The sequence below is a fragment of the Embiotoca jacksoni genome, unplaced genomic scaffold (assembly GCF_022577435.1).
Source record: "Embiotoca jacksoni isolate LCO1_2020_lvr unplaced genomic scaffold, fEmbJac1.0.p SCAF_8, whole genome shotgun sequence".
In the NCBI taxonomy this organism is placed as follows: domain Eukaryota; kingdom Metazoa; phylum Chordata; class Actinopteri; family Embiotocidae; genus Embiotoca; species Embiotoca jacksoni.
This window is the reverse complement of record NW_027185436.1, coordinates 6,202,595-6,216,696: the sequence shown is the minus strand read 5'-3', so window position 1 is coordinate 6,216,696 and position 14,102 is coordinate 6,202,595. Positions and strand designations below refer to the sequence as shown.

Below are 14,102 nucleotides of genomic sequence, written 5' to 3'. Positions count from 1 at the left end.
TTTTGAAAAACCGTAAAAGTCATCGTCGCCCATGTCCGTTCTATCACTGTTTTTCCTTTTCCTCCTTTCTGAACGCAGGAGTACCTGAACAAGCACCAGAACTGGGTGTCAGGACTGTCCCAGCACACTGGCCTCGCCATGGCCACAGAGAGTATACTTCACTTCGCCGGCTTGAACAGACAGAGTACTACACTAGGCGTGAGTGACAGATGCACATCCGTGCTTGTCTGCACACAAACCCTTTCTGACCATTACAGTTAATGTCCCGTAAATATTAGATTTCCACAGACTAATGATGATCTGAATTTAAATGGTGATGTGCGTGGTCATAAAAAAATTCCTCAATACAACCTACCGCTCACATATCAGCATGTACAAAAACTGCAAAACAAATGTCACAAAATTTAATTACTTGAAATTTTGTTAAGATGCACATCATCAAAAAGACGGAAAGAGTATGTTTTTATAGTCAGTTAGCATTAAAGGATACCTCACTTCTTCAGGACGCAGCAGCGTTTTGGTAACATAATGTACCTGAAACATAAAGCACACTTTAAAACTGCATTTCTTTATCTATTAATAGCCTCACAGGCGTGTTGATATAATGCTTATTAACATTTGTCCAACATTAATGGCATTTAAACATAACAAATGTGACGTTTAGCTGCTTTGTTTAAGCCTTTGTAGTTTTGTTAGCACTGAGCAGAAGTGCCTTGTGTCCTTTTTGCAATGTGTTTTATTCTGTATGCATTGTGTCGCCGTGTAAACAACTGGAGTCTAGTTGTCCAGTTCTTTACAGTACTGTATGTCCATGTGTGCATGCTTCCTAGTCTGTGACATTTTTTTTTTGCTTGCTCTGCATTTCTTACATGTTCTTGGGCTTGCATCCGGCGATATTCGTCTTTTCATTTGCTCCATTTGTTGTATTTTGTCTTTATTAAACTGCACCGAACTACCTACCTGGTTGCTTGGCTGGTTTACGGATTTGCTGGTTACCTGGTTGCTTACCTGCAATGGACGGGTGGGTTGGTTGGCTGGCTGGTTGCCCATTTGGCTAACTGGTTATGCTGGTGCTGTCCTCCACCATGTGGCCAACCGTAGGCTGCTTTCCCTCAGGTTGGTCTGAACACTAAATACATAGAGACAGGGCCAAGGCATGCTACCTTCAATACATGCTGAAGTTTTATAGTACAGCTATGCTTCTTACTTTCCTAGCTTGTGACTGTGTGACCCTACATGGCACCTAAACTGTGTTTTCCCATTAGACCACCCAGCTGACAGAGAGACCAGCATGTGTGAAAAAGGACTACTCCAACTTCATGGCATCACTCAACCTGCGAAACCGGTACACAGGAGAGGTAAAATCTGTTCCTAAATATTCTTGTATTCTTATGCTCTCTGAGACCTTGTGCTTACAGTATGATTCTCCTGTGTGTTTATCTGCTGTCTAGGTGGCTGGAATGATGCAGTTCTCTGAGGCGACTCACAGCCAATCCGATCTCAACAAGCTGATGATCCATCAGATGACCAGTGCTCTGGACAGAAAAGACCCAGAGGCCTTCACCCAGGCTATGTTCAAGATGGCTGCCCTGCTTATAACTACCAAAAGTGAGGCTCATTTAATTTTATATTTAATGTCTTTTAGTGATTGGGCTTGTTGTTCAGTTAATTAGTCATTTCCTATATATTGTCTCTCAGACTGCAATCCACTGCTCCTGCACCACCTCTGTTGGTCTCCTCTTAAGATGTTTACAGAACATGGCATGGAAACTGCGATTGCCTGCTGGGAGTGGCTCCTGGCTGCACACAATGGAGTTGAAGTGCCCGTATGTTTATTTAGTTCTTCTCATGAAATCATCAAGAAGAATTTTTGACATGATGTATATTTTGATTCAAGATTTAGAATAGATTAGTTCTCATCATCTCTTTTCCCGTGGTCCTAGTTCATGCGTGAGATGGCAGGAGCTTGGCAGATGACAGTAGAGCTGAAGATGGGTTTGTTTTCGGAGGCTAAGGTTGAGGTCGGCCCTCTGGCCGTCTCAGAGGAGAGTCAACCTGCACCCTGTGCGCCTGATGTCATCCCTCATTTCCTCTGGATAGAGGTAAGTGTCACTGTTGTTTTAACCTTCACTAGCCTGTGCCTCCACATAGGACTATTCAAGTTAATTTAGTACATTTCACTCGCTAGAATATGCTGCCTTTAAAGAAATAGATACACACCTTAAGCCTACTACTTGCTGCCTTGACACTCTATATAACACTCGGCTACAAGCTTCTTCCAAGATGTTCTAAACTGCAGAACATCAGATACACCACAGATAATCAATGGTTCTCATCACTCATACATTGTTCCAAGGGTCCTAAAGAACTGCAGTTATTCAACTTTTTTTTTTAATAAGTCTCATCTGGATTTAGGTTGTAGTGTTACTTACTATGGTGGTACCATAATATACTGCTCAACTGACTGGAAGGGTTGAACGTTCTTCCATTGTCCTAAATTCAAATTGTATTTACGAGATGGGGAATGCATTGTATCATTTGGTAATTATGAATCTGCTAACAAAAATCACGTGAAGTTCCTCTAGGGTCTATTCTCGGTCCTCTTCTATTTAAGATCTACAAGCTCCCCCTTGTTCAGATCATGGAATATTATGATATTTCTTACAATAATTGTGCTGATGACACAACTCTTCATAACAGTGTCAAAACCTGAACACATTACTTTATATTTGCTGAGTAAGTACATTGAGAAAAATCATTGAGTGGATGCGACAGAATTTTTTACAGCTGAACATTTTTTTACAACTGAACACAAAATAATGAAATAATGGATTTTGGCCCCAAAGAAGAAAGATTGACACTAAAATCTACAAATCAAGTTGGAAATCTTGATAGAATTATTTAGATTAGATTTAGATTTAGACTTGATTAATCCTACAGTGGGGAAATTCAGTCATCACAGCAGCATCGAAAAACAAAGGGTGCACACAATATCAGAAAATTACAAATGCGATAGATAAAAAATAATTATTTTAGAAAAAATAATGGACTCAGAACTAAACTCTAACAGCCATATAAAGACAAAATCAGCCTACTACCACCTTAAACACATAGCAACAATTAAAATATTTCTGTTAAAACAAATTAGAGGAAAAAGTTGCTCTTGTGTTTATTTGTGGAAGATTGGCTCATTTAAATCAGGGCTTAAAACGTTGTTTGCTGAATCTTTCCAATAAATGAAATGCGTAACTTTTTTTTAATCTTTAAGTATTTATTTACTTGCTTTAGCTCTTTTTGTCTTTTAAATGCAATTTTAATGTGTTCACAATGTCTTTTTTTATGTATTTTCATGCTGCTGTAAAGCACTTAAATTGCCTTTTTTAATTTGCCTTTGTTTGAATGAGGCTATATAAATAAACTTGCCTTGCCTCTGGGTGGAAAGTTTATAATAAAGAGTACACATAGTGTATGGTATAGGCAAATACAATAATTTTGTATATACATTTTTTACATGTAGCTTATACAGTATATCATTCCATAAATGTTTTATTACAAAGTTTCCTTTTGATGCATTTTTCGAAAAATGGAACTTAGCTTATTACTTTAAGGGTATAAGGGTGGGAAATATAACTACAGTCTTCCTTTCTCCTGATCTTCCTCCAGTTTCTGGTGCAGAGGTTTGAAATAGCCAAGTACAGTAGTGCTGACCAGGTGGAGATTTTCACCTCCATCTTGCAGCGATCACTGTCTCTGAATGTCGGAGGATCCAAAAGCAGCCTAAACCAACATGTTGCTGCCATTGGCCCTAGATTCAGGTATTAATTCTCCTTATTACAAATTGATATTAAATACTATAAAAAAAAAAAAAAAAATCAGCCAGAAAGTCATCATTAAAAAATCCTAAACTATTGTGTCATCACTTGGCTTTATTTTAGACTGCTGACTCTGGGTCTGACTCTTCTGCATGCTGATGTTGTGACAAATGCCACCATCAGAAATGTGCTTCGAGAGAAGATCTATTCTACAGCTTTTGACTACTTCAGGTATAAACAAATAAAATCTTTCTTTTGGCAAAAAATAAAAAATCTTTTTCAGTGTGATTTAAAGCTATGTCTCTGTCCACCAACCTCTTTGTCTTCTCTGTTTTTGTGTAGTGTCGCTCCCAAGTTTCCCACTCAGACAGACAAGAGGCTGAGAGAAGACATCAGTATAATGATCAAGTTCTATGCTAGCCTGCAGTCTGACAAGAAGTATCTGGCTGCCAGCCAGCTGGTTCCCCCAGGTACCGCACTGAGAAAACTGTGGCCTAATGGTTCTCTAATAATAAATGAATTACTACCTCACACAACCTGAGACTTCACACGATGTACGGATTCGATATTTTTTTGTTTCTGTGATTTTATACTAATGTGAAAAGGGATTTTTGTCCATAGGGAATTGTCGGACAGATTTATCATATTTTTCTTTGTGTAGATCCCCAAGACATGTCGGTGAACAGCCTGTCTGCAATGGTGACAGACAGCCGCAGCAGTCTTGATGCAGCAGTAGGCCAGAGGCAGCAGGTGGCTCAGGGATGGATCAACACCTACCCTCTGTCCTCAGGGATGTCCACCATATCCAAGAAATCAGGTGCAACACACACAAAATGTTAAAATTAAATGTGCAGTGATTAGCCATTTGTTGCAAGGATGGTCACTGTGAAACTTAACCTCTCTCATATGACTATTCTTAGATGAATTATGTCATTATGTATTAATCATGTATTGCTTCTATACTGTTTCAGGACTGTCTAAAAAGAGCAACAGAGGATCTCAGCTGCACAAATATTACATGAAACGCAGGACTCTGCTACTCGCTTTACTGGTATTTACCTTTTTCAGAAACCATTAACATTAAAAACATATATGGTAATTAAGATCATTGCACAAAGTCATTGGATATCTGCATGTTGTGATGTGCCTGCATCTTTATGGGGATTTGTAATAAGCAAATAGTTTAAGATTAGGGTTTGTCTTCCACTTTACAAAAAAAGCTACTTCCTCTCCCACCATGTTTTCAACTCGATGATGCAATTTAAATTCCTCTTACTTAAACCTGTTTGTCTTTTTCCAGGCCAGTGAGATTGAGCGGCTGACGATATGGTACAACCCGTTGTCCACTCAAGAGCTTGCTATTGCCACAGAGCAGTCAGTGGAGACCAGCATCGCTAACTGGAGGTCCAAATACATCAGCCTGACTGAAAAACAGTGGAAGGACAACGTTAACCTGGCCTGGAACATCGCACCTTACCTCGCCCTGCAGCTGCCTGCTAGGTATTCAAAATAAAATGAAACAAAATGTATTGTATACCAAGTTTCATCAACGTTAAAACACAAGTGTCATGAATTTTGTCTTAAAAACAATTTGGAGAACTTTGACCAAGCCAATAAGTGAAGATTTAAGAGGTGAAATCCACAACTGTATTCACACTGGTGATTATTCCTTAAGGATGCTGAACAATGCTTGAACTACAGCACTACAAAGATTATAACATCACCCCACACCATTAATGTGTGTGAAACGGTATTGCACAGTTTCTATCTGAATGAAAATATCCTCAACGGACCAGCTGAACCAATTATTTTACCCTTTAAATCAATGTGCATACCTTATTCATTTATTTATCTTGTTGTTGAATAAGGATAAGTGGCCCATGGCATTTATCTGAAGAGAGTCATTCATGGGAGCGTGCGCCTATTCAGTTTTTTATTTATTTTTCAGATTTAAAAACACAGAGTCAATTGTCTCTGAGGTGACTCGTCTGGTGCGAATGGATCCGGCTGCTGTGTGTGATGTTCCTGAAGCAGTCAAGGTGAGGTCCTCCACCTGCTGCTCCAAACCATCACAATGGCATTTGTGTCTGAAATCCTCTTGGTTTCATTCATGGTGCTTTTATTCTGAAATATTTGGGAGCAGACAATGATACACATTTTTAAAGGGGCAAGGACCAGCTTACACGAAGTGGGTTGAAGTGCTCTAACATTCAGTGGGTTTAAATGGGGGTTTAAGCAGTTGGAAAATAGGGGAAAAAAAGGGTAATGAAAATAGACAGCTTACAACATGGCCGCGTTGTGAGGTTTGAGAAGATAGCAATCTGTCTTCAATCGTGGAGTTGGTCAACACTACAGGAAGAAGCCTCAGAAGACCATCTGATGTCTTCAGCAGAAATATTTCATACTCGATCGAGGAGAGTCAGAAAAACATATAAACATCAGCTCCTTGCCATCTCGTCTCTGAGCCCTCTCGTCCTTGGTTTCAGAAAGATCTCCACATATGGAGATGAGTCACGTTTCCCCTTTAAACCTAGTTTACCTTGAAATACATGTGACAATTTCACATGATGAGTATTTGTCCCTTCTGGTGGTTCCTGTCTTTGTCTCAGGTTTGCCTATGTTGACCCACAGTACAAAAGTCAGTCAAAGGGACCATTGGATCCATTTCCCTCACAGACCTACAGAAACTTAATGAAACAAAATTATTTCACATGACTATAACCATTTGAATGCTGTTGACTCTCTTTTCTCAGATATAAGCGAATCTATTGGCAGAAATGGAATATAATGTGTTTTCATTAGTGTATAACCACCTGAAATTGTGTTTGTGAGAGGGCCTCTCAAGTTTCATGTTCACCATAGGGTGAGTTAGGTGAGGAGTGTTCAGCTGGTTGCAGTCTGCAACCTCACCGCCAGATGTCACTAAACACTGCACACCACTCCTTGTAATTTGTTTCTTGGCTTTTGAAGTTCCCATTTGTGCTTTTTTGTTAAGTTAAAAAAAAAAGTGTTTGTCACTTCATGTGTTGTCGCATAAGAAATGATTGTGTTATTGAGCCATCTCTTCCCTATAGATTCCTCTAGTCCTTTCTGTTTAGTTCTGCCTGATTGAGCTCTTAATGAGCCTCGTACCTGTTTAAAGAAGAGGCCGGGGAGGCAGAGCACGGCCTTCCCCAAAGACCTCTATAATTTTGCAGATAATTCTCTTTGACATCTCACACTTGTTTATTCCAGTCACTTTAGCAACTAATAAACACAGCTTCCTCAGGAGGCTTGTTAGCACGCCATCAGTCTTGATCCTTTGATACATGCTGCACATTGAGGGTGATGTAAATGTTGGCTAATTTGAATCATTTTTTGATATTTTTCACCAGTTCCTGGTGACTTGGCACACAATCGACGCTGACTCTCCAGAGCTGAGTCATATCCTGTGCTGGGCCCCAGCAGACCCCCCAACTGGATTGTCCTACTTCTCCTCCATGTACCCTCCTCACCCCCTCACAGCCCAGTATGGGGTCAAAGTGCTCCGCTCCTTTCCTCCTGTACGGACACATACATGGCACACAAGCATTCAAGCACACAAGCAGTAATAGTCATTTGTCTCAGATGTGTTTTTAATCTTTGCGCAATAAAATTACCATCATTTCCTCAAGTGCCATATAGATTTAAAGACAGGTAGAACTGAAGATTGACATGTAGTTGATTGTGGTACTGTTGTCAGGGGCCATTCACACTAATAATCCTAATGGTCCAGTCTTATCCATAAGCAGTTGTTTTTATTCTCGCTGATAAAAGTATTTTTTTTCACTGTTTCTAGAATGCCATTTTATTTTACATTCCTCAGATTGTCCAAGCACTTCGATATGACAAGGTAAAAACAGATTTTCTGTGTTTGGAAATACATTTACACCTCTCTTAAGAAAGTCAAATGATCACAGCTTTCCCCTTCTATTCCCCGTCACATCCTGGCGTAGATGGGTTACGTGAGAGAGTACATCATGTGGGCCGCTCAGAAGTCTCAACTGCTGGCTCACCAGTTCATCTGGAACATGAAGACCAACATATACCTGGATGAGGAAGGAAACACGAAAGACCGTGAGAAGTTCACCCTCACTATCTCCATCTGACTCAACACATCCACACCACAACACGTGAACTTTACACATGTAATAAAAAAAAACCCAACTCTGATTTTCTCTCTCCCTGCAGCTGACATAGGTGAGCTGCTTGAACAGATGGTGGAGGAGATCACTGGCTCTCTGTCTGGCGCCGCCAAAGACTTTTACCAGAGAGAGTTCGACTTCTTCAACAAGATTACCAACGTGTCGGCCCTTATCAAGTAGGAACACACTTCACTCTTTTTTTTAATTTGATTCATGTTTTAGGCCATTTATTACTACTGAACTTCTCCCAAAGTGACAGTGCAGATTTAGATTAATTTCCCTCTGGGGTCCATTGGTTTCAGTTGAGTATTAGTATCAGTTTTAGAGACGCTCTGTCAAGGTGAACAGTTACTCAAATGTATTTTTTGGTCAGTGAGCAGGGACTCTTTGAGGGTATTGGGAGTGCTTTAAATTGAGGGCTATGTCTCCTGCCTGTAAAATAAATGTTACTTTTAGTTAATAAGGTTTAAACACACAACAAGGCATACATAGGAGCTGTGATCAAAAACTTCTGAGACTGTTCCTGTTTTGCACAAACGGAGCGCAGCACAGTGATGTGAATGGAACAGGGTGAAGAAGTAACTGTCCTAAGTATTCCAAGTTGCACCACTTGATCATCATCATCACCTGAGTGTTATGTGTTTTTGTGACTACTGGTACGTACATGCAATGTCACCATGGACCTGAAAGTTGAGCGCAGTGCTCATAAAATTTTTGGGGACTAGAAAGAAGTCGCCATGTTGGAGAACCAAAGTGCCATCTCCCCACAGTTCAGGTCGTTTGCACTAAATATTTTTCCTAAAATGCCTCAGAATGTCACAGTGGAACTCGATGTTGACAGTCTGACCCTGGGAGACGAATTCACGGTGCCCAACGCTGCCAATGTCAAAGAAAACCTACCTGGTTGTGCTCCTGACCTGAAGTACCTTCTTCCGTCTAGGACAGTGACGTTCTGCCCCTCTTGAAACCCAAATTCTACACCAAACGCCTCGCCCAGCTCATTGCTTCACTGCTGTAGATTTCCTAAATCATTTCGAAGGTCTCCGTAGACCTAAAATCAGTGTTCACAAAAACATGTGTGACTTGGTGCTGATGTCGATCGAGCGCCGTAACTTGAAATACTTAATAAGGTTATAGCTGCCACATGCTCCATGCACATTACTGCGTTTGGGCGCAACAGGAGCAGTCTCTAAACTGTTTGATTGCGGCTTAAAGCCTCACAGCCCCTTTACTGAAAGACAGAACGTTGATTATTATTTCTTCTCCTTTCTGTTTTGCTGAATTTGCATTATTTGATTATTATCATCATTGTCTCATCTCTCATTTTGATGGCTTTCCTATCACCCATGTTTTACATTTATGCATTTTATCTGACTTTCTTCACTGTCTTCCTCGATTAAATGATACCTCAAGTAATCATACATTACATTTTACCTTACATTACATTTCATTTAGCTGATGCTTTTATCCAAAGCGACTTACAACAATGCACATACATACATACAATATATGCTTATAATCTGACATTTAAACAAAAGAGTAAAAAAGACCTCAAAGTATTTATTACAGTTTAACTTTTCTGTTAGAGTCCTCTAGGTAAACTTCAAGGTGTTTATGAAGTAATAACAAGTTGTCTCATGAGTCAAGATGTTTTGCTCCTTTCCCTGCCACCAGAGTTTTGCTCTCCAAATCCCTCTGTTGTTCATTTGTTTGGCTATTGGTTGCTCTATTATCACTCTGGTTATGCATTATTGTGGAAAACACCATGCCGTGTTACTCCTGCACCCTGACTACCTGTCCACCGGTGTGAGCACTGCGTGTCTGATGAGCTGTTTTCTGACAGCTTTTCATACAGAGTGTGTTTTGTCAGCCCACTAGAGGGGGACAAATTCCCCTCTGCCCTCATTACAGCAATAATTGCGACAAGCCAGGGGAGAAAGCTCTGCTGTCCCCGGGCTTCCACTCTATTACTCCCCCCCCCAGTGAATTCCCTCTGTGACTTACAGAAGAGCCTGGCTGCCATTTGTAGTCTGCAGTCATTCGATGAGATACTCATGCATGTTATTCTCTGTAACAGAGGTGGAGACATAGGAGTTTGGAAACCTAGTGTGTTCAACTTGTTTTTGTTTGTCTTTGTCAGACCTTTTCCCAAAGGGGAGGAGAGGAAGAAGGCCTGCCTGGAAGCCATGTCACAGATCAAAGTCCAACCTGGCTGTTATCTTCCCAGTAACCCTGAGGCCATAGTTTTGGATATAGACTATAAGTCTGGGACCCCCATGCAGAGGTGGGCCTCAAAACCAACTTATTTTTATAGTCTCAAGAATTAAAAGAATTCACAAAGAAATGTGAAAGCGTCACTGAATTGTTTCAACAGCACTTTTCTACCCTGTGTGCCTCTATTAGTGCTGCCAAAGCTCCCTACCTGGCCAAGTTCAAAGTTAGGAGGTGTGGAGTCAGTGAGCTGGAAAAAGAAGGTAATGTCAGTGTTAAACGTCTCGTCCAGACATGTTCCAACAGAGATGGAAATACCTTGCTTTGTGTAATGATTTGTATTCACATGGTTTTTCCATTATAAAAAGTTTAATTACCTTGTTAAAAAGTCTTAAATGTAAATATGCATCTATGCCTCGTCCAACATTGCAAAAATGGGTCTATGATTATGGAAATATTTCTCATTTCAAAAGAAAATGATTAGATACAAGATGTGCCCCATATTACTGAAAATACCTTTGCAATGAATGGGCAATGCCGGGATTCATTTTACAAATCACACTTGTATTGGATCAGGGTTGGCCCCCAAAAAAGATGTGTTGTCATAAATCTTTTCACAGGTACAACTTAAATTCCAATTTCAGCTTAGCTCAAAAAAACTTTCCACTTTCAGCAGACAAATTTGAAATCGTAAAACCAAAAGACATTTTTGAGTGGACTGTGACTTTAAGGCAATCTACAGTAGATTTTATTCTTTTAAAGCCTGTGCGTTGACGGTGTGTCCTGACATCCTCCCATCAGGTCTGCTGTGTCGCTCAGATTCTGTGGACGACGACAAGAATGAAGAGGAGGCCAAGAGGATCTGCTGGCAGGCGGCCATCTTTAAAGTTGGCGATGACTGCAGACAGGTATCGGCTTCACACTTCTGGTCCATTCACTTTCCATTCTGCAATCACCTTTCTTTGTTGGACTTAAACTAATTATTTTAGCCAGATTTCCCTTTCTTCACCGTTTGCTCATCTGTATTGACAGGACATGCTGGCACTTCAGATCATTAGCCTGTTTAAGAACATCTTCCAGCTGGTGGGCCTGGATCTCTACGTGTTTCCTTACAGGGTTGTGGCCACAGCTCCTGGAGTAAGTTCATATGAAACTTATCCTATCTTCTCCTCATCGATCTTCCTGTCAGAATCTACGAAACAAGTTTTCACTAAGACGGTGGAGCTGTCTGATACCTGTAATCAACCCCCTTCTTATTCTTTCTTTTTCTGATGCCCCACCACAGTGCGGAGTGATTGAATGCATCCCGGACTGCAAGTCTCGGGACCAACTGGGCCGACAGACAGACTTCGGCATGTACGACTATTTCAGGAACCAGTACGGCGATGAATCCACACTGGCCTTCCAGAAGGTGAACGCCAAGTCTCACAACCTTGGACAAACTTTTCCGGTCATCAGTCAGCCATTAAAGTTATACCATAATTCTCAGTGGTTTAAGTATTGTACCTACTTTATTCTGATATTCCTTCCACAATCTGTCTCTTCAGGCGCGGTACAACTTCATCCGCAGCATGGCAGCTTACAGCTTGCTGCTCTTCCTGCTGCAAATAAAAGACAGACACAACGGCAACATCATGCTGGACAGCCAGGGCCACCTCATCCACATTGGTGTGCATTGTGTGCTCTTCTAAAACATGTTTTTAGACATTTTAAACAATGTATCAAAAAACATTAACTTTGTCATGGATCACCAATCTTGAAAAAGTTTTCAGTGTCAGCTAACTATCTTTTATATCGACTAAAATTCATTCAAAAAGCTAAAAATAAATCGTTCTCTGTGTTGCCAGACTTTGGGTTCATGTTTGAAAGTTCTCCTGGAGGAAACCTCGGCTGGGAGCCAGACATCAAGCTGACCGATGAGATGGTGATGATCATGGGGGGGAAAATGGAGGCGACGCCCTTCAAGTGGTTCATGGAGATGTGTGTGAGGGGATACCTGGCTGTCAGGTGAATATGTAGTAGTGCTGAAGTAACTGTTGACTGCACGCTGAAGATGGGTACTGTGTAATATTAAACTAAGCTGTTGTGGTGAATCAGGCCCTACATGGACGGAGTGGTCTCCTTAGTTAACCTCATGCTGGACACTGGCCTTCCCTGCTTCAGAGGACAGACCATCAAACTGCTCAAGTGAGTCACGCCTGTGCGCTTTGGTGTTACTATGAATGTGAAGAAGCAGATAGGCAGCGTGAATGTCATGCTGTTGTGGCTCATATTCTAATTTCTCTCATCTAGGCAGCGATTCAACCCGGGTTTGAGCGAGAAAGATGCCGCTGCCTTCATCATCAAAGTCATCCAGAACTGCTTCCTCAACAGCAGGTCGGTACAGTGTGCAGATTCTTGTTGCTTTTTTTTTTTTTTTAAATGTTGGTTTCTAGAAAGCTTTTGCCCAATTGCATCCCTTTTCTTTTTTTTTTACAGGAGTAAAACCTACGACATGATCCAGTATTACCAAAACCAGATCCCATATTAAACGTTTGTGCCTAAGCATGTGCATATATTGACTGGTACATGGTGTGCGTGCGTAAGTTTGCGTATGTGCCTTTGTTCCTGTTTACCGTTGAAGATTGTGGCTCACTGTATCTGCTGATTGTTGGATGTTGTCCTTTGTGTTTGCTTTAGCTTCTTGTTTCCTCTCAGAACATATTTTCCTTTTTTATTAGTTGTCCCTTATTTATTATTTTACATTGAAATGAATCGTATTAGTTATTTTACTATTGCACTAGCATCTTGGCTTCTGTGTACTCAGAGAACAAACTCTTGGTAATCTGCACGTTCACTAAATACTTTATCAGAGTTTGTGCCAATTTTAAATAATTTATGATGTTCGTGAATATAGATTCTGTTGCTTTTAGATGGGGTTTGAAATGTAATTGGATACTTGAAGTAGCTGAAGTAGACCGATTTCAGTTCTGACCAATGTGGCCTAATCTGTCATCTTGTACTTGACTGTACTACCGTGCTTCTCTTTTTAATGGACCAGTCAGAGTTCTTTGATCTGTGGCATGGTGCTCGTCTTGTATTTAAAAGTGACACTTGACTGTATAGACATGGGTTGCGCTGTCTGTATTTTTGGGTTTTCATATTTCCAGTTTCAACGTGAAAAATGATTCACACAAGTTCCGGGAAACACTGGGGCTGAGTTTTGTATATTTAGCATTGCCAAAGGGGAGGGACGGTAATGCACATAAATCTAATTTTTCTATTGTTTGTGGATGAAGGTAAGACGCAGCTTAAATGTTGGGCAGTTGCATGAAGTTAAGTGTTAACTACCATGTAGCCTGTGTCCAATGTGGCTTTTGGTGAAAATTACTTTAGTAAGCCAAAGTGCTGTGCTCCATGTCCATATGGTTCGCATACGCCTTCACGTATTGTTACTGGTTGTAAAGATGTTGCCTCTCTTTCTATATTTATATCCATGGCCCATTTCCTGTCTCCTTTTCTATCTTCATGCCTTTTGAATGAGAATGCATAAGATATGAAATCAAATAAAGAGCTTTTAATTTAACAACACCATTTTTTAACTTGATGTCTTATAAAATATGCACTCATTATTAAGTAGAGTTACTTGATCGTAACCTACTGTTTAGGTGTCATAAATTTGCAGGTGTTCAACACAAATCAGTTACAATTACGTCGGTTTTGTTTGTGAACCAGGATAAACGCATGGAAGAGCAGAAGTCACCATTAGTTTGATATTGTGCAAAAAAACAACAACTAATATTAGTATTTACTTGGAGTTTGGAAGGAGAGTATAGAAGACATGAAAGTCTTTATTTACCAAAGTAACAGCTGACTGTAGAAAGACAGATTATAATGAAGTTTAATGTAAAACACATCCGTGTATTGTCTATGGAGG

At 40.4% G+C, this 14,102-nt stretch overlaps 1 protein-coding gene across 2 annotated transcripts in view; it reads left to right on the top strand.

Annotated features, from left to right (window-relative positions):
• The window catches only part of pi4kab (phosphatidylinositol 4-kinase, catalytic, alpha b), a 28,087-nt gene extending 14,331 nt beyond the window's left edge, over positions 1–13,756 (top strand). The window contains exons 29-55 of one of the 2 annotated variants that reach the window (XM_069139125.1): positions 79–198; positions 1,102–1,116; positions 1,266–1,358; positions 1,452–1,608; positions 1,699–1,826; positions 1,944–2,102; positions 3,664–3,815; positions 3,936–4,043; positions 4,155–4,282; positions 4,474–4,629; positions 4,784–4,863; positions 5,113–5,312; positions 5,761–5,851; positions 7,187–7,354; positions 7,630–7,683; positions 7,787–7,907; positions 8,022–8,151; positions 10,116–10,259; positions 10,379–10,449; positions 10,988–11,094; positions 11,219–11,323; positions 11,472–11,597; positions 11,734–11,854; positions 12,034–12,193; positions 12,284–12,373; positions 12,479–12,562; positions 12,665–13,756. In XM_069139125.1, coding sequence (XP_068995226.1) covers positions 79–198; positions 1,102–1,116; positions 1,266–1,358; positions 1,452–1,608; positions 1,699–1,826; positions 1,944–2,102; positions 3,664–3,815; positions 3,936–4,043; positions 4,155–4,282; positions 4,474–4,629; positions 4,784–4,863; positions 5,113–5,312; positions 5,761–5,851; positions 7,187–7,354; positions 7,630–7,683; positions 7,787–7,907; positions 8,022–8,151; positions 10,116–10,259; positions 10,379–10,449; positions 10,988–11,094; positions 11,219–11,323; positions 11,472–11,597; positions 11,734–11,854; positions 12,034–12,193; positions 12,284–12,373; positions 12,479–12,562; positions 12,665–12,716 — 3,120 coding nt within the window. In that variant the 3' untranslated portion in view covers positions 12,717–13,756. The remainder of the gene's footprint in view (positions 1–78; positions 199–1,101; positions 1,117–1,265; positions 1,359–1,451; positions 1,609–1,698; positions 1,827–1,943; positions 2,103–3,663; positions 3,816–3,935; positions 4,044–4,154; positions 4,283–4,473; positions 4,630–4,783; positions 4,864–5,112; positions 5,313–5,760; positions 5,852–7,186; positions 7,355–7,629; positions 7,684–7,786; positions 7,908–8,021; positions 8,152–10,115; positions 10,260–10,378; positions 10,450–10,987; positions 11,095–11,218; positions 11,324–11,471; positions 11,598–11,733; positions 11,855–12,033; positions 12,194–12,283; positions 12,374–12,478; positions 12,563–12,664) is intronic. The other variant, XM_069139126.1, reaches the window with a different exon arrangement.
• The last annotated feature ends 346 nt before the right edge of the window (positions 13,757–14,102 follow it).